The sequence below is a fragment of the Rhinatrema bivittatum genome, chromosome 2, assembly GCF_901001135.1.
Source record: "Rhinatrema bivittatum chromosome 2, aRhiBiv1.1, whole genome shotgun sequence".
Lineage (NCBI taxonomy): Eukaryota > Metazoa > Chordata > Amphibia > Gymnophiona > Rhinatrematidae > Rhinatrema > Rhinatrema bivittatum.
In genome coordinates, this window is record NC_042616.1 from 14,202,614 (window position 1) to 14,227,748 (window position 25,135).

The 25,135-nt window shown below is 45.3% G+C and overlaps 1 protein-coding gene across 2 annotated transcripts; it reads left to right on the top strand.

Moving 5' to 3' along the window:
* Nucleotides 1-1,728: 1,728 nt before the first annotated feature.
* Nucleotides 1,729-16,770, top strand: LOC115083572 (gastrula zinc finger protein XlCGF26.1-like). 2 transcript variants are annotated; one of them, XM_029587469.1, is made up of 3 exons: nt 1,729-1,912; nt 6,438-6,564; nt 14,281-16,770. In XM_029587469.1, exons 1-3 carry the CDS (start codon nt 1,886-1,888, stop codon nt 16,344-16,346), a joined length of 2,220 nt encoding a protein of 739 aa, XP_029443329.1. In that variant the 5' UTR covers nt 1,729-1,885; the 3' UTR covers nt 16,347-16,770. The 2 variants fall into 2 exon arrangements, with proteins under 2 accessions (XP_029443329.1, XP_029443330.1); XM_029587470.1 differs by lacking the exon at nt 1,729-1,912 and adding an exon at nt 11,246-11,487 and having other exon boundaries at nt 6,443-6,564.
* Nucleotides 16,771-25,135: the final 8,365 nt, after the last annotated feature.

Below are 25,135 nucleotides of genomic sequence, written 5' to 3' on the forward strand. Positions count from 1 at the left end.
TGCGTTCAGCAATGTCCTTCATCACCCGACGAAGGCGGTTTGAGCAAGAAAGGAATAATTCAGGGTCCTAAAAGACAAAACAGAATTAAACTGGCTGGGATAACAAACAAGCTCTTAAATCCACCGATCATGGAAAACCAACCACGGAATCCATTGGTCCAGTCCCAAGCACTATTCCACTGCTGGACAGGGACGTGTGCCATCTTGACCATGCGATCAGTGATGTCTTGGATAACCTTGTTTTGGTCATCTACCTGTAAACAACAATTGGAGAGGTTAAATGTTCCACAAACCCTCCTTCCTGGGCCAGAGGATAATCTAAAACCAATCTATTCTGGTATACTGCAGTCATAATTTTGGTATTTTGTTTTGCCCAGAGTTTAAGAGCGAAAGCAGTCGTTGGTGATGAGCTCCAGGACTGCCTGAAGCCTGATGATTCGATGCAATTAATACTGCTTGGAAGGGTTCCCGAGTTGCCCCTTTTTGCTGCTTCATCTGCTCTCTGATTTCCTTGACAATAGGGTTTGATTTCCTGGTGTGTGCTTTGCAATGCATTACAGCCACCTTGCGAGGCAGCCAAACTGCGTCTAGTAATTCACGTACTTCTGATGCATTGTTCAATTGTTTTCCCTCTATAATGCTCCATGCACTTGAATTGTAAGGAAGGCATATTTAGAGTCTGTATAGATATTTACAGTTTGTCCTTCTGCCAACTGCAGAGCTCGAGTACGGGCAATTAGTTCAGCTTTTTGTGCAGACGTTCCTGGGGGAAGAGGTTGAGCCTCAACGATTTCATCTTCGTCCCCGGTACCTCCTGGCTGGCTCGCCAAATGTAACCGTCTCTTTTTAGTCAGTAAGGAGGTCCAGACAACTGATCCGTAAAGATAGACTTTTATTGCCAGCAAGATGCAGCTAAGACAAAGGCTCAGTACAACTGCATGCCCCTCCCCTTCAGGAGCAGACTCTTATGCACTTTACAGTTCTTATCTTTTACACATGCGTTCTAAGCATTGCTGAGCAAGCATATTCCGGCTGAAGGGGCTACTGACCCCCTCCCTAGACACCCTGGAACTTTCGTGAAACTTCTCCCATGTTCTGCAGGAGAGGCTGCTGGGACTTGCAGTTCTGGAAAGGAATTCGCGAGTCTGCAGTAATACAGCCCATCACATAATACATCCATTGTTCTAATCTAGGTTACAGCAGTGAAAGCTTATCAGAGAATAAGAACAGCGAAGCCAAAAAAAATGAAAATGTGCAATGTGCTGACAGAGAGTTTCTCAATGTCCTAACTACAGCTGTATTGCAGACTGTAAGTAAATCCATCATGAAGCAGGGAATTCTGGTACATGAAGTCCTTTGTCAGGTTGAAGCGTTCAGACCCCTTCAAGAGGGGGGGCTCTCTCTCTCTCACATCCTCTCTCTTCCTTACCCTCTCCCTGATCCTTCCCAGTCTCCCTCCCTCCTGTTTCCCCTCCCCCTGCTCCCCAATCTCTCTGAGAGGCTGCAGAGTTATCCATTTTGGTTTTTATGAACGGAACTGGACTTGGCTTTATTAATCAGCCAATTGCAACAACCCAAGCCCTAGGACTACATTTCCCATAAAACTCAGCCTGAGGAAAGACAGTGCAGGACTACATTTCCCAGCGTCCATTCCAACTAGAAGGGCCATAGGGTCTTTTTCTACCAATAAGTTTTTGTTTCTAAAAGTTTCTTGTGCAGCGGCTGCAGTTCCCACTTCCTCTTCCTTGGTGATGTCACTTCCTGCTGGAAGGGGGCGGGGCTCCGTGTATGGAACGTCGTTGTGCTGAGACCGGAAGCTGAAAACCTTGACCGTGCAGGGAGGGAGCCGGGGCTGGAAATCCTGCTCTGGAGAAGGGGCAGGAGAATGGCTGCAGGGCTTTCTGCTCAGCAGGTAGGAGGGGGGCAGGGGATGCAGCCTGGGACTGATCCCATCCCCCACCCCAGGGACCGTGCAGGGAGGGAGCCAGGGCTGGAAATCCTGCTCTGGGGAAGGGGCAGGAGAATGGCTGCAGGGCTTTCTGCTCAGCAGGTAGGAGGGGGGCAGGGGATGCAGCCTGGGACTGATCCCATCCCCCACCCCAGGGACCGTGCAGGGAGGGAGCCAGGGCTGGAAATCCTGCTCTGGAGAAGGGGCAGGAGAATGGCTGCAGGGCTTTCTGCTCAGCAGGTAGGAGGGGGGCAGGGGATACAGCCTGGGACTGATCCCACCCCACAGGCTGAATCCATTCCTTGGCCTCTTTATTCCTTGTAGACCCTCAGGCTCTTCTTCCTGCTTCTCCTCCTCTGGCATTTTGACTCTCAGTTTCTGCTTCCTGCAAAATCTCTGCTTTATCCCTCTGTGACTTCTTCCTTTGTACACAGAGAGCCCTGGATGGAGAGGATTTGTCCCCTGTAATCTCCAGATTCAATGCGTTTGCCAGGGCAACCTTTTGAGTCGAGCCGGAGGTTTGAATAGCTCCCCCTGTTGACGGGCTCCGTTTTGCTCATTTTACATGAATACAATTTAGCTGGATAAAAAGAGGGGGGTGCCGGAGGGTGTGGTTACGTTTTAGCTGCTGAATACTGAGATTTGCTCTACTCGGCTAAGATTTGCAGGGTGAACCTGGCAGTTAAAAAAAAAAAAAAAAAAATCCCTGTCCCGTATTCCCCCGCATAACTTTACCTGGGTAACTGTATTTATCCTCAGTGGATCACACCCATCCCGGGATGTCCCTCTAAAATAATACAGTTCATAAAGTGCTGCTAACTTCAAGGGTTATCATTCAAGAAATTCAAAACATGACTGAACCCCTGACTGAGAGACCTGAACACTCATCACATGCACTGCACATGTACAAGCAGAGAGGATCCACTCAGCACATCACAAGGCGGGGTCCTTCAGCTCCTCCTCCTCGTGGTGGCCTGGAAAGACATCAGCATTAATCTACACAGTGTACAGTCCCAAGCTAACATCAGCAGTAATCTACACAGTGTACAGTCCCAAGCTAACATCAGCAGTAATCTACACAGTGTATAGTCCCAAGCTAACATCAGCAGTAATCTACACAGTGTACAGTCCCAAGCTAACATCAGCAGTAATCTCACGCTTAAGAAATTCATCAGCAATATACTAAAAGAGGGCTTTTTTAAACTACACTCCCTAAAAAAAACTAAAACCCCTACTACATCCCCCCGACTTCCGCACAGTTCTTCAAACCACCATCTTTGCCAAAACTGACTATTGTAATGCTCTCCTCCTTGGCCTACCGAACAATGCCATTCAACCCATTCAAATATTACAAAACACAACAGCCCGGATCCTGACTAACTCACGCAGAAATGACCATATCACACCGGTATTAAAAGACCTACACTGGCTCCCAATTGCATCACACATCCAATATAAGACTCTCTCCCTTGTCCACAAGGCTTTATACAACCCTGAAATGAACTGGTTCAACGAATCCTTCCGCCTCCACCAATCCAACAGGCCCATCAGACACCAACACCTCGCCTCCATGCCTACACCTTCTCCCAAACATTACAAACTTACCTCCACGAGAGCCCGAGCGCTCTCTATCGCCGGGCCCACCCTTTGGAACGCAATGCCTGTCGAACTACGACAAGAAGAATGCACAAAAACATTCAAACGTAAGCTAAAGACCTGGCTCTTCACCAAAGCATACACCTAATTCCCCCACTTTCACACTCACACCCATACTCTCCTTCCCTCTCCCCCATTCCTCACTCCCACCTCTAAATTCCTCCTTCGCCCCCTACCTGTTCAGTCCTCTTACCTTCTCCTGATTTCTCAGCTCGCCTTCTCCTTTTACCCCATCCACCCCATCTCCCCTCCTACACCCCCCACCCCCTCCCCATCCCCCCTCCTCCCTTATAACTCTACACAATTGTATTTCCATGGCATTGCTGTATTTATGAATACTTTGTACATAGTGATACTCTATATATATTTGTAAATTTTGCTCATAAATTTTAATTATTTCCCTCCTCTTTTCCCCCTCCTCATTTGTTCATATGTTAAATTCGTTATATCTGTTCGATGTAAACCGCCATCCCAGGCGCCTGTTTCAGTTACACTGTAAACCGATGTGATATCCCGGATGAACGTCGGTATATAAAAATTTTAAATAAATAAATAAATAATCTACACTGGGTACAGTCCCAAGCTAACATCAGCAGTAATCTACACTGGGTACAGTCCCAAGCTAACATCAGCAGCAAGCTACACGGTGTACAGTCCCAAGCTAACATCAGCAGTAATCTACACGGGGTACAGTCCCAAGCTAACATCAGCAGTAATCTACACTGGGTACAGTCCCAAGCTAACATCAGCAGTAATCTACACGGGGTACAGTCCCAAGCTAACATCAGCAGTAATCTACACTGGGTACAGTCCCAAGCTAACATCAGCAGTAATCTACACGGGGCACAGTCCCAAGCTAACATCAGCAGTAATCTACACTGGGTACAGTCCCAAGCTAACATCAGCAGCAATCTACACGGTGTACAGTCCCAAGCTAACATCAGCAGCAATCTACACGGTGTACAGTTCCAAGCTAACATCAGCAGTAATCTACACGGTGTACAGTCCCAAGCTAACATCAGCAGCAATCTACACGGTGTACAGTCCCAAGCTAACATCAGCAGTAATCTACACGGTGTACAGTCCCAAGCTAACAGCAGCAATCTACACGGTGTACAGTCCCAAGCTAACATCAGCAGTAATCTACACGGGGTACAGTCCCAAGCTAACATCAGCAGCAATCTACACGGTGTACAGTCCCAAGCTAACATCAGCAGCAATCTACACGGTGTACAGTCCCAAGCTAACATCAGCAGTAATCTACACGGTGTACAGTCCCAAGCTAACATCAGCAGCAATCTACACGGTGTACAGTCCCAAACTAACATCAGCAGCAATCTACACGGGGTACAGTCCCAAGCTAACATCAGCAGTAATCTACACGGTGTACAGTCCCAAACTAACATCAGCAGTAATCTACACGGGGTACAGTCCCAAGCTAACATCAGCAGTAATCTACACGGTGTACAGTCCCAAACTAACATCAGCAGCAATCTACACGGGGTACAGTCCCAAGCTAACATCAGCAGTAATCTACACGGGGTACAGTCCCAAGCTAACATCAGCAGTAATCTACACGGTGTACAGTCCCAAACTAACATCAGCAGTAATCTACACGGTGTACAGTCCTCTGGAGAGCTGTGCTGGGGCTGCTGGGAGAAGAATGCAGATGAGCCTTCCAGTCCTCTGCTGCACACAGACAGACGGACACCACTTCCTCCTACATGTATGCACAAGCTTTAACTTATTAGATGGTTATAAATGCAATGTGGAGTCTAAATTGCTTGTGCTATTTTTTTAAAAAATTGTTTGATTTGTAAAAAAATAAAAATAAGAATTTTAAACCTTTTTATTATTAAAAAAAAAAAGTAATATCCCTGATAGTCTGTTTTTTGTAGAGGGCACTGTGAGCTATCCAGGTTTCAGCTTTCACAGCTCCTGTACTCTTTCTAGCAGCAGAGAACTTGAAGGCTCATCTGAATGTTTCTCTCAGCAGCCCCAGCAGAGGACTCTAGAAGTCACCATGAGCCATCTAGGTTTCAGCTCCCACAATCCAGCTTCTACATCCCCCTCACAGCCAGCAGCAGCAGATCAGAAGGCATGCAGGGAAACAGCACCTCCTATACACTTTCAACACCAGATTTATTTGATACAGTTGCAGGAAATTAGTTCAAAATGAGGATAAATAAATTGGGTAATTGGGTAATTATAAATAGATCAGTTGTGTCAGTTCTTTGCTCTGCAATGTTTGCCTCAGGATCACACTATCCTCTCCTAGGGGGGGAATGGGAGGGGCAGGGAGGGGCTGGATTATGATGCAGAGTGGTTTTTCTCTGCGCTGTCTCCTCCCTTCTTCCCTATAGGATGCCCGGAGGGAAAAAATTACAGCACAATGCCCCCGGCTCTGCTGCCTCTTACATCTGACTCTCCCTATCTCAGCAGAAACAGGGGATAAACGTCTGACTCTCCCTATCTGAAAAGATGTAGGAGGCAGAACTACGCTCCAGGCAATTCCCTGACAAATTAAGCCCTGATGCGCTGTTACAGCTTCTGCTTTATTATACAGTGATTTATGGAGGCATTGAAGTTTGATATTCTCTGTCACCGGTATTAGCAAATCTTTTTTGCAGTTTGATTTGCATCCCTGGGCTCCATGGAGGAAACTGAATATAGGGGCAGACCCAGAGGGGAACAAGTCTGGCAGTCCCCGGGAAGAGAGGGGTCCTGGCGTCCTCTGTTCCATGATAAAACGTCAGGAGAATAAATCCAGCTGAGATCTAATGCACCCTGAGCCCCTCCACGAGTCCCTGAGTGTTTCTGGTTTGTGTTTCAGGTGCCGGTGACGTTTGAGGACATCGCTGTCTCTTTCTCCCAGGAGGAGTGGGGGTATTTAGATGAAGGGCAGAAGGAGCTTTACAGGGAGGTGATGAAGGAGAATTACGAGACCCTGAGCTCCCTGGGTAAGGATTGTGTTATCTGCATTTTTAGCAGACCCAGGGGCCTGATGTACTGAGGGTGGTTTGTGACTTTTTTCTTGAGATTGGTGGCTTGGGTCTTTTTCACTTCAGAGCAGCCCCTGGCAGTCAGTCCGAAATTTATTTATCCATGTTCCTGCCGAGAGACTCAGAACAGATTTACATATATTTCAATATCTCAGCCTCAAGGCTAAGAACATAAGAAGTGCCCAGCTGGGTCAGGCCAAGGTCCTGTGCCCGACGGTGGCCAGGCCAGGTCACAAGTGCCTGTCAGGTGTCAATAGTTGACCTATTTCTTGTATCCCAATCCTACCTGGATAATAACTGGTTATTGGACTTTTCCTTCAGAAGCCTGTCCAATCCTCTTTTGAACCCCCACTATCAGGCCGGTGCGATACGGTGCGCTCACTCCAGCGCCCAGGTTAACCCCCACGGTGGGACGCGGCGCCTTGGACACCTGTCCCTGGCCGTTTATGCAATAAGGGGATTGGCGCATCCACAACGCACGTCCAAACCAGCGTGTAACAAGTCACGATCATGAAATGTAAATTCCACATTGACGAGGCTGTTAGCTAGTAACCCCCCCTCCCCCGATGTAAGAAATAACCGTGCGCACATTTTAACTCTCGAAAATTACCGCCGGCACTGGAGCTGTCATTAGGGTTTGAGGAGCCCCAAATGAAGAACTAAAAAAAAGCAGAAAAGACTGCTTTTCTGCGCTTCCTCCGACTTAATAGCACGGCAATATTAAGTCAGAGGAGCCACAGAAAGCAGCAACCTGGAGAATAATAATAATAATAATAAAAAAAAAAACCCCCCAAAACCTCGAGGGCAGTCAGGTTCGGGAGAGGGACGCCCAGTTTACCAGTGTCCCATTTCCCTAACCCGTGGCTGCGCACGTGAGACCGAGCGTCCGTTTTCCCTTCTCCCGGGTGCCTGATGCGGAGGAGGCACTAGGAAGGCACAGGTTCCTCCTTTTTTTTTAATGCGTCGCGCGCCCAGGAGCGGTGGCCGAGCGCGCGTTAGGAAGGCGGGCGCTCGGTTACGAGTGCTCGCTTTTCACCCGCCGACATTGCCTCGGCCTGCACGTGAGTTGTCTTCGCCACATTCCCCCCCCCCCCGGCAACGGCTTCTGTAGCCTGACCGTGCGCTCAGAGGAAAAACCGCTTCCTGCAGTTTGTTTTAAATCTGTAGTGCTGGATATCAGCACTACAGTCACCTGAAAGGATAGGGCAGAATCTTTGTCTATACCATAGATCAAAGACTTGCAAATGTTTATCTAACGACTGTTCTTCCACATACGTAAACCAATTTAGCAAGAGAGTTGGTTTCCATGAGCTTTTCTATTATCTACTAGATGACTCCCTGTCAGCGAATGGAAGAAAAAAAAGTGCAGTATATCTTTTATGTCTGCTCTAAAATCTTTTAAGTTTAGTGTTTGCAAACCCAATATTATGAGCTTCTACCCAAATTCAAAGTTAGCCAGCCAGAGAAAGCTGACGAAACCAAACTTTGTAAAAGAATCTACTAAATTAAATTCGCTTACTGTGCACAACTTTAATTCCTGCATTGTCTGTTTATACCTTTTAAACAAAAGCCAGTCAGGTAAATCAGTTCTCGCCCACTGTGTCCTATTACCCATATGAATTGCCTGGAGCTTTACACCCTCCCGCTTTCTCTTTACCTGTCAACCCAGTTAACTCTCCAGCTCCCAGTGCCCTTTCAAATGCTGGAACTGCTATAACAATCAGACATAAAATAAAAAACCAGAGTGCAAATTATACTTTCCCAACACTTCGACTTACAACTTATACTATTGTTGTTTTTCCAGTACACATTTTAGTAACAAATATACAGACAAATAATTCACAATCACTCTTAATAAGTACTCCTTAAATAGAATGGTCTACAATAGGCGTCCCCAAAGTAGATAAAAAAAAATAGTGCACTGTTGTTTGCAATTGGCCAAAAAGAAATCTTTTACTTACCTAAAAAATTACATTTGCAAATTAATTATATAGGCATGATTAACTACTTACAGATCTTGTCTTCCCATGGGGTGTACTCACATCTTCCGGGTATTACTTTTGTTTTCTTCCAGAAATCAGAAACCTCTGTTCCTAGGTATCACTATGCAATAAACAAAACTTCATCCAGAAATCTTTATCTGGGAAACACTCAAACATCCAGAAATCTTTATCTGGGAAAAACATCAAACATCCAGAAATCTTTATCTGGGAAACACATCAAACATCCAGAAATCTTTATCTGGGAAAAACATCAAACATCCAGAAATCTTTATCTGGGTAACACATCAAACATCCAGAAATCTTTATCTGGGTAACACTCAAACATCCAGAAATACATCAAACATCCAGAAATCTTTATCTGGGAAAAACATCCAGAAATCTTTATCTGGGTAACACATCAAACATCCAGAAATCTTTATCTGGGAAACACATCAAACATCCAGAAATCTTTATCTGGGAAAAACATCCAGAAATCTTTATCTGGGTAACACATCAAACATCCAGAAATCTTTATCTGGGAAACACATCAAACATCCAGAAATCTTTATCTGGGTAACACTTCAAACATCCAGAAATCTTTATCTGGGTAACACTTCAAACATCCAGAAATCTTTATCTGGGTAACACTTCAAACATCCAGAAATCTTTATCTGGGAAAAACATCCAGAAATCTTTATCTGGGTAACACATCAAACATCCAGAAATCTTTATCTGGGAAACACATCAAACATCCAGAAATCTTTATCTGGGTAACACTTCAAACATCCAGAAATCTTTATCTGGGTAACACTTCAAACATCCAGAAATCTTTATCTGGGTAACACTTCAAACATCCAGAAATCTTTATCTGGGAAACACATCAAACATCCAGAAATCTTTATCTGGGAAACACATCAAACATCCAGAAATCTTTATCTGGGAAACACATCAAACATCCAGAAATCTTTATCTGGGAAAAACATCAAACATCCAGAAATCTTTATCTGGGTAACACTCAAACATCCAGAAATCTTTATCTGGGTAACACTTCAAACATCCAGAAATCTTTATCTGGGTAACACTTCAAACATCCAGAAATCTTTATCTGGGTAACACATCAAACATCCAGAAATCTTTATCTGGGTAACACATCAAACATCCAGAAATCTTTATCTGAGAAACACATCAAACATCCAGAAATCTTTATCTGGGAAACACATCAAACATCCAGAAATCTTTATCTGGGAACAGCCTTCGGACAAGATTGGTCCGAGTATTAGTGCTGGATCTGAGCCTGCCCGCAGAATCAGATGCAAGACCCCACAATAGATAGCCATAGCCACATGTAAAGCAAAAAAAAAATTTCATAGATAGCCACAGCTATCAAATCCCTGTTCAGGTGCCAAAAATGTAAAGCTTACTCTCTGCTTATGGCCAGGGACACAAGAACCCTTAGACTCAGTAAAAGTATAATGTATGTTTATTAGTCAATATAAGTGTTCTCGGGAGATGCTGGGTACTGGGTGCCCTTCGTCTTACAATCTGACCAGCATCTCCTCATATATAGGAAGTGACCCTTCTTTTATAGATAACATACAATATTGTGGAAGCTTCTAGACTTGCATGACTGCCCAAAGAATCATTTACATAAGTTGTAATGTCAAATGCATGATTAAATCATCCCTAACTATCCTGATTGGCTTCCCAGGATGTGTAGCCCATTTCCCATGACTTTCTTTGTTCTGTTAAACTCTTACTTGTAAAGACAATCAACACGTCTGTAACTGTGTGGATTACAAACTCCTGAGAATGGTGCCTGAAGCTCCCCTGTGGTGACTCTATGAATAGACATCACCTGTCTGGTGCCAGCTTGTCTGCCTCTACAGATATCCATGCTCAGAAAGTCACTCAGTCCATTCAGCCCAGGCAGGCCAAAGACACACAGAGGCTTCTGGGGATTTCCTTCTCCATGTTGGTTTTCTGTTCAGGCATACTTCTCATGGGTCAGACCAAGGGTCCATCAAGCCCAGCATCCTGTCTCCAATAGTGGCCAATCCAGGCCATAAGAACCTGGCAAGTACCCAAAATCTAAGTCTATTCCATGCTGTTACAGTCCCGGTTCCTCTTCCTACCTTGGGGCTGCTCCAAGCAACCACGGCGTTTCTGAGGCCTTATCGGGCCTTGCTGGCTCCTTCTTGCGGCGCTCCCTCTGCGAGGGAGACACCGCCACCATTCTCTGGCTGGCCCCGCCCCCCTAGGAGCGTGCACACGCAGGGGCTCTGAAGTTAAAGGGGCCAGCACGGGGAAAATGGCTCCGCCTCCGAGAGGACGTCAGACGCCGGCAGGGATTTAAACCCTGCAGCCAGCCTCACTCTGCCTTGCAATGGGTCGTCTCGTTAGAGTTTCACGTTGCTTGTCTTTGTTCCTGCTCCAGCCTTGTTCCTGCTCAAGCTTGCCTCTGTTCCAGTTTGTTCCTGCTTCTCTTTGGCCTGTCTTCCTGGCTCCTGACTTGGTACGTCCCCGGTGCTGCCCGTCTCGACCTCTGGCTTGTCTCTGGTTACTGCTGTCTGCCTCCTGCCCTGATTACTGGTTGCTTCCACGTTTTGCTCCACTGCCGCCTGCCTCGACTTGGACTTCTCTTGAACTTTCTTTTCCAGGAGGCCCCGCCTAAATCCAAGTGGCCCGGGTCCCCAAGGGCTCCTCCCGGGGGGATCTCGGGCTTCCAGTGGTGAAGTTCTGTGGTCTCCTGACTCAGATCCGCCTCCCAGCTACGACCTTCGCCAAGGGCCTTCCCCCAGTGCAGTATCATCATCCTCTAGCCGGCCAAGGATCCACGATCTCAACACATGCTACTGATGCCAGTAATAGCAGTGGCTATTTCTAAGTCAATTAATAGCAGGTAATGGACTTCTCCTCCAAGAACTTATCCAATCCTTTTTTAAACACAGCTATACTAACTGCACTAACCACATCCTCTGGCAACAAATTCCAGAGTTTAATTGTGCGTTGAGTAAAAAAGAACTTTCTCCGATTAGTTTTAAATGTGCCCCATGCTAACTTCATGGAGTGCCCCCTGGTCTTTCTATTATCCGAAAGAGTAAATAACCGATTCACATCTACCAGTTCTAGACCTCTCATGATTTTAAACACCTCTATCATATCCCCCCTCAGTCGTCTCTTCTCTAAGCTGAAAAGTCCCTACCTCTTTAGTCTTTCCTCATAGGGGAGCTGTTCCATTTCCCTTATCATTTTGGTAGCCCTTCTCTGTACCTTCTCTGTACTATATTTTTTTGAGATGCGGCGACCAGAATTGTACACAGTATTCAAGGTGCGGTCTCACCATGGAGTGATACAGAGGCATTATGACATTTTCCGTTTTATTCACCATTCCCTTTCTAATAATTCCCAACATTCTGTTTGCTTTTTTGACTGCCGCAGCACACTGAACCGACGATTTCAATGTGTTATTCACTATGATGCCTAGATCTCTTTCTTGGGTGGTAGCTCCTAATATGGAACCTAACATTGTGTAATTATAGCATGGGTTATTTTTCCCTATATGCATCACCTTGCACTTATCCACATTAAATTTCATCTGCCATTTGGATGCCCAATTTTCCAGTCTCACAAGGTCTTCCTGCAATTTATCACAATCTTGTGATTTAACTACTCTGAACAATTTTGTATCATCTGCAGATTTGATTACCTCACTTGTCGTATTTCTTTCATTTATAAATATATTGAAAAGTATGGGTCCCAATACAGATCCCTGAGGCACTCCACTGCCCACTCCCTTCCACTGAGAAAATTGTCCATTTATTCCTGTTATGAGCACTGAGGCACAGTCGCTTCTGGCGGGAGATGTGAGCCCTTGGATCGCCACGCTGCTCAGGGAGGAGCCCCGAGAACACAGCAAGAGGTGAGCTGATGCAAGCATGGGCAGAGCAAAAACAGAACAAGACTGGAACGAAGACAAATAGACTGAAGGTCTGACCCTCTACTGGACCTGCATGCCTCAGGAAGACCAGCAACGCAATGGTGGTCAATGAACAGTCCTCCGACCGTTCCAAGCCCTTTCGGACCTGCCGCTGCGTAACGGCAATAGGCAGCAGGCCGGGCAGAGGACGAGGGCAGACAGAGACCTTGAAACATGGAAGACTCTGGATGAAGACTCAGGCGAGGGCACTGTAGACGAAGACGAAGGATCAAGGCAATGTAGACGAAGACTCAGGTGAAAATGTCCTTGTACCATGAGGCGCCCTACACAGCCCGCCTGTGGACTGGTCACGGACCACGACAATGGCACGCCGGGAAAGTGGACATCAAGGAACCAAGGAAGGAACATCGGACATTGGGACATGGAGACATCTGGAGGTACGGACAAAGAACATCAGGAACATGGAGACATCTGAAGATACGGATGAAGGAGCCTCCGACAAGGGATGAGACCAGGACATCAGGAACATCAAGACAGAGGAGCTTCAGGACACAGGGAACATCAAGATGACTGAAGACCAGGACATCAGGAAAATGAAGACGGAGCCGTCAAAGCAGGAGAAGACCACGGAGGACCTGGACCGAACAGACGACTGTGAGACTCGATCCGAAGGCTACGAGAAACTGAAGAGAAACCCTTTAATAGGGCTGAACCAGGAAATGAACTGGAGGACTTCCTGTAGGGCCTCAGGCTTTTCCCGCCACTGGCCCTTTAAATGGACTGAAGAGGCACGCTCCGGCACCTAGAGGAGGGCCTAGAGATGACGCAGCACCCTGGACAGCGGTAGCCTCACTGCACAGACGCAGGCAGATTAGGCAGGCTTCAGAAGAAGGCCTCCAGGCCGCAGGATGATATCAGGGCGGCAGCAGCTTCCCCCGCCGCTCAAGGAAGGATTTCGGCGGCGTCTCTACGCCACAAGGACAGCCAAATGGCGCGGCCTCCAGGCCGCATAGAGATGGCAGCAGCCTGCCGCAGAGGTCCCGGTGTCGGAAGCAGCAGCACTAGGATGCGAAGAAGAGTGAGGTCCGCGGCTTCCCTGCCACAAGGCGGGGATCCCAGCAGCGGCTCCTGCCACTTAAAGAGGAGTCGGCAGCAGAGGCTCAGCGGCGGCACCAGGCCGCGAATGCGGCAGTAGCGGCAGCCTCCTGGCCGCTTGGGTGGTCAGCAGCACGGGTGAGTGGAGAGGCCTCGCGAGATGGGCTCCACGGGCAGGAATTGTAACATTCCTTCTCTCTGTTTCCTGTTTTTAGCCAGTTTGTAATCCACGAAAGGACATCGCCACCTATCCCATGACTTTTTACTTTTCCTAGAAGCCTCTCATGAGGAACTTTGTCAAACGCCTTCTGAAAATCCAAATACACTACATCTACCAGTTCACCTTTATCCGCATGTTTATTAACTCCTTCAAAAAAGTGAAGCAGATTTGTGAGGCAAGACTTGACTTGCATAAAGCCATGCTGACTTCGTTCCATTAAACTATGTCTTTCTATATGTTCTGTGATTTTGATATTTAGAACACTTTCCACTATTTTTCCTGGCACTGAAGTCAGGCTAACCGGTCTGTAGTTTCCCGGATCGCTCCTGGTCAGAGATGTGCAGCTGTATCACTGTGTGACAATTCCAGAGCAGTGATTATGGGTTAAGAACCATTGGCATGATAACTAATATGTGATTAATGCTTTCTTTTATCACCAGCAAGTGATGCGATCACACGGAATATAAAAAAGGAGAAGAACCACCAAAAAGAATATTCTGAGGAAGCAGAATTGATCCCAAGAGAATCAGGAAATATCTTTGTGAATATTTCCCAGGGAACAGAGAGGAGAAACACAAGCAAGAGTGAGCAGAAATCACATGAGAAGCAGCGAGAACCTGCAGTCATTCCTGAGTGGCAGAGACAGCTGAGAGCAGAGAAACCCTTCCAAAGTAATAACAGTGATCAAATGACTTCTGACCTCCACCAGAGGGAGGGGAAAGGGAAAAAATCCTTTCTGTGTGACTCATGTGGAAAATGTTTTGGTAAGAAAACTCATTTAATATTGCGCCAGAAATCGCACCCACTCCAAACTCCATTTCTGTGCAATAAATGTGGGAAAAGCTTCAGCCAGAAGAAAAATCTAAATGTCCCGATAAGAACACACACAAAACAGAGAGACTTTCCATGCAATGTATGTAGCAAAAGTTTCATGTCCAAGGATGCTCTTAGACAGCACCAAAAAATACACTCTGGTGAGAGACCATTTTCATGTTCTCAATGTACAAAAAGCTTCATTAGGAAGTGTATGCTAATATCACATCAGAAAATACACACAGGTGAGAGACCATTCTCATGTACTGAATGTGGAAAGTGTTTTACGAGGAAGGCAGACCTCTCCCAACACCAGAAAATCCATACAGGCAACAAACCTTTTTCATGTACTGAGTGTGAGAAAACCTTCATTAGTAAGTACAAGCTAATTTCGCACCTGAAAATCCACACTGGAGAGAAACCATTCTCATGTTCTAAATGTGGCAAACGTTTTATTAGGAAGACATACCTCTCACTTCATGAGAAAATTCACACAGGTGACAAACTGTTTACATGCACTGAGTGTGGGAAAAGCTTCCCTCAGAAGGCAACCCTTCAAAGACATCAAATGATACACACTGGTGAGAGACCTTTCTCATGCTCTGAATGTGGCAAATGCTTCGTTAGCAAGTATTTGCTAATATCTCACCAGAAAATCCACAGAGGAGAGAGACCATTCTCATGTTCTGAATGTGAGAAAAGCTTCATTAATAAATGTATACTAATATCTCACCAGAAAATCCACACAGGAGAGAGACCATTCTCATGTACTAAATGTGGAAAATGTTTCCTTAGGAAGACACACCTCTCAGAACACCAGAAAATCCATACAGGGGAGAAACCATTCTTATGTACTAAATGTGGAAACTGTTTTATGAGGAAGGCAGAACTCTCCCAACACCAGAAAATCCATACAGGCAACAAACCTTTTTCATGTACTGAGTGTGAGAAAACCTTCATTAGTAAGTACACGCTAATTTCGCACCTGAAAATCCACACTGGAGAGAAACCATTCTCGTGTTCTAAATGTGACAAACGTTTCATTAGGAAGACATACCTCTCACTTCATGAGAAAATTCACACAGGTGACAAACTGTTTACATGCACTGAGTGTGGGAAAAGCTTCCCTCAGAAGGCAACCCTTCAAAGACATCAAACGATACACACTGGTGAGAGACCTTTCTCATGCTCTGAATGTGGCAAATGCTTCGTTAGCAAGTATTTGTTAATATCTCACCAGAAAATCCACAGAGGAGAGAGACCATTTTCATGTTCTGAATGTGAGAAAAGCTTCATTAATAAATATATGCTAATATCTCACCAGAAAATCCACACAGGAGAGAGACCATTCTCATGTACTAAATGTGGAAAATGTTTCCTTAGGAAGACACACCTCTCAGAACACCAGAAAATCCATACAGAGGAGAAACCATTCTCATGTACTAAATGTGGAAAATGTTTCCTTAGGAAGACACACCTCTCACAACATGAGAAAATCCATACAGGTAACAAATCATTTACATGTAGTGAGTGTGGGAAAAGCTTCCTTCAGAAGGCATCCCTCAGAAGACATCAAAATATACACACTGGTGAGAGACCATTCTCATGTTCTGAATGTGAAAAAAGTTTTATTGTGAAAGATAGATTAATATCTCACCAGAGAAGTCACACAGGGGAGAAACAATTTTCATGATGGGATTGTAATAAAAGCTTCCTTATGAAGAGTGACCTTACTAGACATGAAACAATATATCCTGTCGCAAGACCATTTCCATGTTTTGAACATAAGAAAACCTTCACTGCAGAAGTATACCTCTCACAGTACCAGAAAATCCTGGAGATCACAGATTATAATCTTTTTAATAAAAAATTGAAAAATTAATATTTCAAAATGGCTTTCTCATGATCTAATGTGCTTGTCTGTTTTTCTCTTATTTTATATTGTATTTGTATTGCTTTTTATTATGTTGTATTTGTTCGCTATGGTCAGTAGTATGATGCTATGTAAATATTAATGTCTTTTGTTTTAATTATGTATGCATTATTGTAAACTACGCAGCATGGTTGCCCTTATAGGCAATAATTAAGACATTCTAATAAATAAATAACTAAATAGAATCCACATAGGCATTTAAATACACTTCTTTTGGTTGCAAAATCTCACAAAACACCAAAATATACACACTGGTGAGAGACCCTTCTCATGTACCAAATGTGGAAAATGTTTAATTAGGGGAAAATGACTCTCATGTCAGCAGAAAATCCACCTAGGTTACAAATCATTTATATGAACTGGCTAAGGAAAAAGCTTCATTGATAAGTGTACACTAATCTCACACCAGAAGATCCACACAGCAGAGCGACCATTCGTATGTGGTAAAACCTTCTGATAGAAGAAAACACCAGAATATACTCGCTGATGAGAAACCGTTCTCATGTGGTGAAAGTAATAAAAGCTTCAGTTAGAAGCACGATCTCATAGGACCTATGAGCATTGTGAGAGAAGATCAGTAAAGAGTACTATAGAAGAGTGACTCTGATACTGTAGAGTGCTTTAACAGCACGGAATAAGATACAATCTATTAACCAGCCTGCAATCCCTACATTATCATACAGTTTTGGAACAGGAGACTGGCCTCATAAATACCTTGAAGAATTGGATGAAAAAACAAGAAACCTCCTCCACACCCATCAGGTAATTTATAGGAACCAGTGCATGCTAAGATTGTACATCCCTGGAGCTGAAGGTGGTCATGTAACTAGACAATCCTTAGCAAACTCATTGTTACTGTACAGCTATTGTTTTGGAGTTATATTTTCCGCCTCTAGCGCATTCTTCTCCTCTACCCATTACCCCTGTTTTATTGTAACTTTCCTACAACTTGTTTATGCTTATTTATGTTAAAGTTAAAGTTTCTTATCACACTGTTCATTGTAAACCGATTTGATATATTTTTCATGAAGGTCGGTATAAAAAAAGTTTAAATAAATAAATAAATAATGTTATTATTGAAATTGATTACACCTATGGAGCTATCAAAATAGGCCTTCAGGTGTATTCAAAGACATCAACAGACTCAAATGCTGAAATAGTGGAGAAGTATGAAAACGAACAACCATCCTTAGTCTATGTTGCGCGCCCCGTCCGCGTCAGGCCCGTGCACAGGCCTGCTCACCTCGTTAGCTCCTCTGCGGGTCACTGGTTGGCCTCCCCGGCAGCAGCTGCGAGCTCCTCCAGGCCTCAGCGTCCTGCGGCGGCGGTCGCCGAGCCTTCCACTGCGCACCAGACCTCACACAGGAGTTTGGTATCTCCAGTGGCGTTGGCCACGCCCCTACCCATGCGAGCGGACCTCCCGGCCTCATGTAAGGCCAGGGGTGGGTCCTAGCTCTGCGGCATGCCCTGATTGATCGAACGATATAAGGAAGTCCCTGTCTGCACTTCCTTGCCTTGGCAATCGGGTTGGCACTGTAAGTGTGCTAGTTTGCCTCAGTGTTCATAGTCTTGTTCCAGTCTTGTTCCAACCTTGTTCCAGTGTCCTACTGTTCCAGCATCTGTCTGTCCTGTCTCCCCAGATAGTACCCTTGGACTGTCTCTGGTACTGACCTTGGCCTGCTCCTTGACCATTCTGTTCGCAGCCAGAAAATTCTGCCTGCCTTGAGACCTCGTCTGACCTCTGGAACCTGACCCCTGCCTCATTGACTACTCCTCGGACTGATCCTCGGATTCTGATCTCGGCTTCCATTGACCACGTCTCCTGATTCTGGCTCTGTCCCTTGCCCGCCTGAGCTGTTCTGGTCTTCCTTGCTCCTCCAGACCTACAGCCTAGAGTTTGACCGCGCTCCCTTGCTGTCCATTGGCACGCCTCTCTACTACCTCTCCAGGAGACCCTGCAAGGCCCACCTAAGTCCAAGCGGCCTGGGTCCCTACGGGCTCCACCCGGGGGGACCGCAGGCTTCCAGTGGTGAAGCTCATCCTAGCCTCTGTCTCCTCCAGTTCTCCGTCCCCTGCGGGCAGGTGCTTCCTGGTCCCTACCAGAGAGCCATTCTCCACTGCTCCAGGACAAGGGTCCACCTCCAAGCGCAACAGTCTAAGTCCTTAAGTTAGGACAGTCATCCCAGTGAATAGAGGGAATGACTGAAAATCCATCAGCGCATGAAGGTAAAGAAGCTGCAGAATGGGCAAAACAAGAGAAGAAACTCTTTAAAGAATCAGACTAGCAAACAAGGAAGGATAATTGGCAGAAGCATAAGCACAGTGGGGAGTCGAGAGAGCTACTTCAGGAACCCCATGTGGATCAAGATTTAACACAGCAGTGGTGGAGGAGAGGTCAATTCAGACCTATAGATGAGAGATTGTTAATTGCAGCCCAGGATAGGGGGCTACGGACGAGATGGTTCACAGGCAGCGTAGAAAACACTGGTAAAATGGTCTATTGCAGATTCTGCAGAACAGAAGTGGAAACGGTTTCACATCTTGTTGCTAGATGTGATGTGCTGAATGATGTCAGAAGGCCTGAATACAGAGAGATACAACAAGGTAGCACAGCTTATTCATTGGTAAGTGTGTAAACATTATAACATCGATGAACCAGCTAAACCCTGGGAACAGAACAGTAATAGAATAGAACAAAGATCTTGTGATCCTCTGGGACATTCCTTTTCACAGTGAAAAGAAGATTGATGAAAGAAAACCAGATGTTGTATTCAAGAAGAAGAATACAAGAGCATGGTGAGACCGCACCTTGAATACTGTGTGCAATTCTGGTCACCGCATCTCAAAAAGAATATAGCAGCACTGGAGAGGGTACAAAGAAGGGCTACCAAAATGATAAGGGGCATGGAACGGCTGCCCTATGAGGAAAGGCTAAAGAGGTTAGGGCTGTTCAGTTTGGAGAAGAGACAACTGAGGGGGGATATGATAGAAGCCTACAAAATCATGAATGGACTTGAACAAGTTAATGTAAATCCCTTATTTATTCTTTTAGAAAATAGAAGGACCAGGGGGCACTCCATGAAGTTAGCAAGTAGCTCATTTAAAACAAATCGAAGAACATTCTTTTTCACTCAGCAGATATTTAAGCTCTGGAATTCATCGCCAGAGGATGTGGTTACAGCAGTTAGTGTAACTGGGTTTAAAAAAGGTTTGGATAAGTTCCTAGAGGATATATCCATAGCTTGTAATCTGTCTAATGTTTGGGTACTTACCAGGTTCTTGTGACTTGGTTTGGCCTCTGTTGGAAACAGGATGCTGGGCTTGATGGACCCTTGATCTGACCCAGTATGGCATGTTCTTATGTTCTTAGCATTGCTGATAGAGGTGTCAGTACCCAGAAACTATTCTGAGGATTTATGGGAAAAGTAAAGATTATTTTTTTTATTTTTTATTTATGCATTTACAAAATAATCTCAAGCATACACTTGAAAAGTAATACATGTGATATTATAGCAATAAAGAATTTTATTTTAAAAATGAGGAAATACACAATTGAATACCACATGACTAACAAGCCCACAATTTTTGAGATCTAAGATTTACTATATCCAAGAGGAAATCTATAAATAATATTGAAACTAGCGAGAAAAGGACAGCATATCAATTATAAGAGGTCACATTGCTACTTTATGGAGCTCATTGAACAGAAACCGGGGAAGAGCTAGGTTGACCCCCAACTTTATTAGACAGAAAAGATATTAATTGAGAAGGTTGAAAAAATAAGTAAGAAACCCGCGATGCGTAATCAGACATTTACATGGAAATGTTAATACAAACAGCGACCCTCGTTCAAGAACCTTGGGCCGCAGTGACAAAAACTGACTTCTTCTCCTCTGAGTTTGTTTTGAGAGATTTGGGAATTTTTGAACTTTATGATTCAAAAAAAGCTCCGTACGATGAGCAAAATATTTCTTGAAAATCCATTCCCTATCAGTCTCAAGCAAGAAAGTAAAGATCAGGGTAGAAGGAGTTACCACATTTTCATCTGACAAGTCCAAAACTGCAGAAATATCCAAATTTGGTGGATCAGGATGTATTAAGACATGCATACTATTACTCTGCAGGAAGCTTTTCTTCAATGGGGGAATATATCTTAGAAATAATAGGAAGAGAAAGGCTCCGGGATTTTAAGTATTTCCAACAAATACTTCCTCCTCCACATGTCTTTAGGTGGAATATGCGGAATTTTCGGAAAGTTGATACAGCAAAGGTTTCTCGCTCTCATATGATTCTCCATGTTCTCTAATTTGAACTGAAGTAGTTGATTTTCCTTAATTAATGCTTGCTGGGTAATGGTGGAACTAACTAAGGGGGGCTATTTTCTTTTTTTTTTTTTTTTTTTAATTTAAATTTTTTATTGGCATTAGCATACAGCCTATACACAATGTGCTAACTGAGTCAAAACAAGCAAATACATAGAAATTGTGTAAGAACCAGCTAACATGAAACACCAATATTTAAGAATAAGATTCCCAAATCCCCCCCTCCCCCTTTAGAGGTGTATAGCCAGGTATAAAATAACGAGGACAATGCACACAGGACCACAAGAAAATGCATGTATAGGACAGGCAAAAGTCCAAATTCAACGCCATACAGTATATCAAACTCCCCCCTCCCGCCAAATGCTAGAGACCAGTCATAGAAAGCTACGTTGCCAGCGTTCATATAGGCCCCACGTCCTGTAAAAGGTGCGTAAGGAGTTATTTTTGTAAGCCGTGATACGTCCCAAACTATGCATCTGTTGAACAGAAGCTTGGATCGCCTGCAGCGTTGGGACGCGTGGATCCTTCCACAGCTGGGCTATCGAGCATCTCGTAGCTGTAACCACATATTTAATAAAATAGTCATGATATTTGTAGCCATCTTTCCTGTCGTCATTGAGCAAAGCTTGCGCCGGCGTCAACTGGAATTGTATTCTGAGTACACGAGCAATCCATGCAGATACCACTGTCCACAGGTTCTGTATCTCGGGACACGTCCACCAAAGGTGGAAAAAGGTTCCCCTTTCACCACAACGCTTCCAGCAAAGGCCGTCAAAGTGCTGGCTAATGTGTTGCAGGCGGGTCGGAGTGATATACCATCTGAAGAACAGCTTATAACCATTCTCGATATGCAGGGCGGAGATTAGACCCTTCCGCAGCCCCTGGAACACCCTTAACCAATCCTCCTCCACCCATGCACTTTGCAGATCCAACTGCCAAGCCCGTATATGAGGCGCTGAGAGATTAAATCGACCTGACAGTAAACTGTAGAGATTGGAAATATGTTTATCAACACGATCCGCGTGGCGGCACATACTTTCAAAGGTAGGTATGCCCTGGGACAGATCGTCTGCCACATGGTGCTTTTGACAATAATGTCTGACTTGTAAATATTTAAACTGGTCCCCCCTAGGCAATTGGAACCGATCCCTAAGTAAATCAAATGGGAGCAGCCCCCCTGGCTCCCAGATATGGGCAAATTGGGTTACCCCCTGCGCAATCCAATGGGAAAAAACTCTAGGGTGTCCTGCCGGCCGGAAAGCGGAGTGGTGAAATAGGTATGTACTATGGAAAACAGATTGTATGCCCACCAACGCCTTCCGCCAGTGAGACCAGGCGGTAAGGGTAGCCTCCACAGAGCCCGGCATTTGTACCACAGGGAGCCAAGAAGACCTCGGCTGCCACAACAGGGCCCCCAGAGGTAGAGACCCCAGCATCGCCTGTTCTAGTTCCACCCACGGCTTGCTATGCTGAACACAATGCCAATCGACTGCTGCTTTAAGCTGAGCAGCCCCAAAGTACCTAGCAAGATCAGGCAGGCCCATACCCCCCTGCTGGCGCGGGAGGTACAAAGTTTCCTGCGCTATCCTGGGTCTCTTCCCCTTCCAAAGATATTTATTCAGCCTCTTTTGCCACTTAGCGATAAGTATACCAGGTATTGCCAGCGGCAAAGTCTGAAACAAATACAATAAGCGAGGTAAAATGTTCATTTTTAGGACCGCTAGTCTCCCCAGCCAGGAGATATGATAGCGGTCCCATTCCTCCAACTCCCGATATATTGTAGCAAGCAACGGCGGGTAATTTAGCTGGAACAGATCAGCTCCCATTCCCAGGTGGATTCCCAAATATTTCAATTTATTCTTAGCCCATCGAAAAGGAAATTGGTGTGTGATCTGGGTCACCATCTCTGGGGCTAGGGTGACGTTAAAAAGTTCTGACTTATCCCAATTGATGGTGAAACCAGAAACTGCACTGAAAGCCTGGAGTTCCCTCGTAATTGTCTGTAGGGAGAGCAAGGGGTCAGTGATGGTAAACAATAAATCGTCCGCAAAAAGGGACAGTTTAGTTGAGAACTCCCCGGATCGAACCCCTGCTATGTTATTATTATGCCGGATGCGATAGGAAAAGGGTTCCAGAAAAAGGGCAAAAAGGAGGGGGGATAAGGGACAGCCTTGCCGAGTTCCCCGCTGGACATCAAAAGGGGGGGAATAACCCCCATTAATTTTTAAGCAGGCTGTCGGCCCCTCATATAATTTATGAACCCATCTTAAAAATTTGTCCCCAAAATTATACTTTTGTAGGGTGTGAAATAAAAAAGGCCAATGCACGTAGTCAAAGGCCTTTTCAGCATCCACTGCCAGCAAGGCCATGGGAGTCTTATGAGTGCTAGCCCACCACATAGCATCAACCGCCTTACGGACATTGTCGGATGCCATCCGACCTGGTATAAAACCAGCCTGTTCGGGGTGAACCAGAGCAGGCAGAAAGGTGTTTAGCCTTTGGGCCAGGATCTTCGCTAAAAGTTTTAGGTCCAGGTTTAACAGGGAAATGGGGCGGTAGGAGCCGCAAGCCGTGGGGTCACGCCCGGGCTTACCGATCAAAGTCACGCCGGCCAAATTAGCCTCCCTAGAGAGAGAATGCTGGGTTTGAAGTGAATTAAATAGTTTTACTAAGGGAGCCACCAAAACCGGGGCAAATTTTTTGTAAAAAACTGCTGTAAAACCATCCAAACCCGGTGACTTGCCTACCTTTAGGGATTTGATCGCCCACAAAACTTCCGCTGCTGTAATATCACGAGACAAGAACTTTTGGTCCTCAGGGGATACCTGTGGGAGCGGGATAGCCTGTAAATATTCCACTATTGCTTCCTGACTAATATTGGCGTTGGAGGCATATAAGGCAGAGTAGAATCGCAGAAAGCGCTGCCTGATAGCAGAGGTAGAGGTAATAATATCCCCCTTCTCGTCCTTCACCTTCACTATATGACATTGAAGTTGTCTAGCCTTCAGTTTGCGGGCTAAGTGTTTCCCCGCCTTATTCCCCCCTTCGTAGTAGAGTTGTTTTACCCGGGTTAACCGATAGGCTATCTGCGCCGCCTCTATGGACACCAGGTGCTTACGCAATTGGTCCATCTGGAGCAATACGCGGGCATCTCCAGTTTGAGCGTGGCTAATACCCAATTGCTGGAGCCGGTGTATAGTCTCCGACTTATCCTTCTGCTGTTGCTTCTTAAGCGAGGCTCCTTTAGCTATAAGTTTGCCCCGTATCACAGCCTTGAGACATTCCCATAGCGTAGTCGGGGCAGTCTCTGGGTTATCATTCATGAGTAAGTATTCCTGCAGATCGGAATACAGGAGATCACAGAAGTCCTCGTCTGCCAACAAACTATCATTTAGCTTCCAGTAGCGTTGTCCGGGGTCCGTTGCCGATACAGTCAACTGTAAAGACACTGGACCATGGTCAGACCAGGTGGCCACTCCAATAGCAGGATGGGCGACCCGGTTAGCGCACCCCTTATCAACCAGTAAGTAATCAATTCTGGAATGCATTTTATGGGCCCTGGAATAAAAGGTATACTGTCTCTGCTTGGGGTGCCAAACCCGCCAGGTATCAATCAGACTATATCGCTGTAAGAAACTATGGAAGCCCTGGCGCTCCCTCCTCTTGTTAGAGGTACGACTATTAGAATTATCCAGTCTAGGATTCGTAGTTAAATTAAAATCCCCTCCGATAAGAAGGTGACCCTCTACACTCTGGTCAAGAAACTGGGACAAACGGGCCAGAAAGAGATCCTGGGCATCATTTGGAGCATAAATACTCAATAGTGAGTACTTGACTCCCGCAATGTTTACATTGACTAAAACATAGCGTCCCTCTGGGTCTGGATAACAACCCAACAAGTCATAGTGCAGATCCTTATGAATAAGGATACCCACCCCCAGATATTTATGAGCCAGTGGCCTCGCCGCCCAATATTGGCCTGGATAGGCGCTGTTACGTAGTAAGCGTTCATAGCGCTTTTTCAAATGTGTTTCCTGTAAGAACGCTATCATAGTGTGGCGCTGAGTCAAATCTGAAAAAAGGGATTGGCGTTTTAAGGGGGTATTGAGACCCTTAACATTTAAGGTTTGAATATGTATGGTCGTCATGAGGAATACCGGTTAGCTAATTGAGTGTAGTCGATCCAAAGCTAAACAACAGTAATCCCCCATCCTGTCCTTCGAACAC

Excerpts from the sequence above, each read along its gene's own strand:
- LOC115083572 (XM_029587469.1), top strand. The coding sequence starts at position 1,886 with ATGGCTGCAGGGCTTTCTGCTCAGCAG. Across the intron at positions 1,913-6,437 it reads CAGGGCTTTCTGCTCAGCAG|GTGCCGGTGACGTTTGAGGA; the intron begins GTAGGAGGGGGG and ends TTTGTGTTTCAG. Across the intron at positions 6,565-14,280 it reads CGAGACCCTGAGCTCCCTGG|CAAGTGATGCGATCACACGG; the intron begins GTAAGGATTGTG and ends TTTTATCACCAG.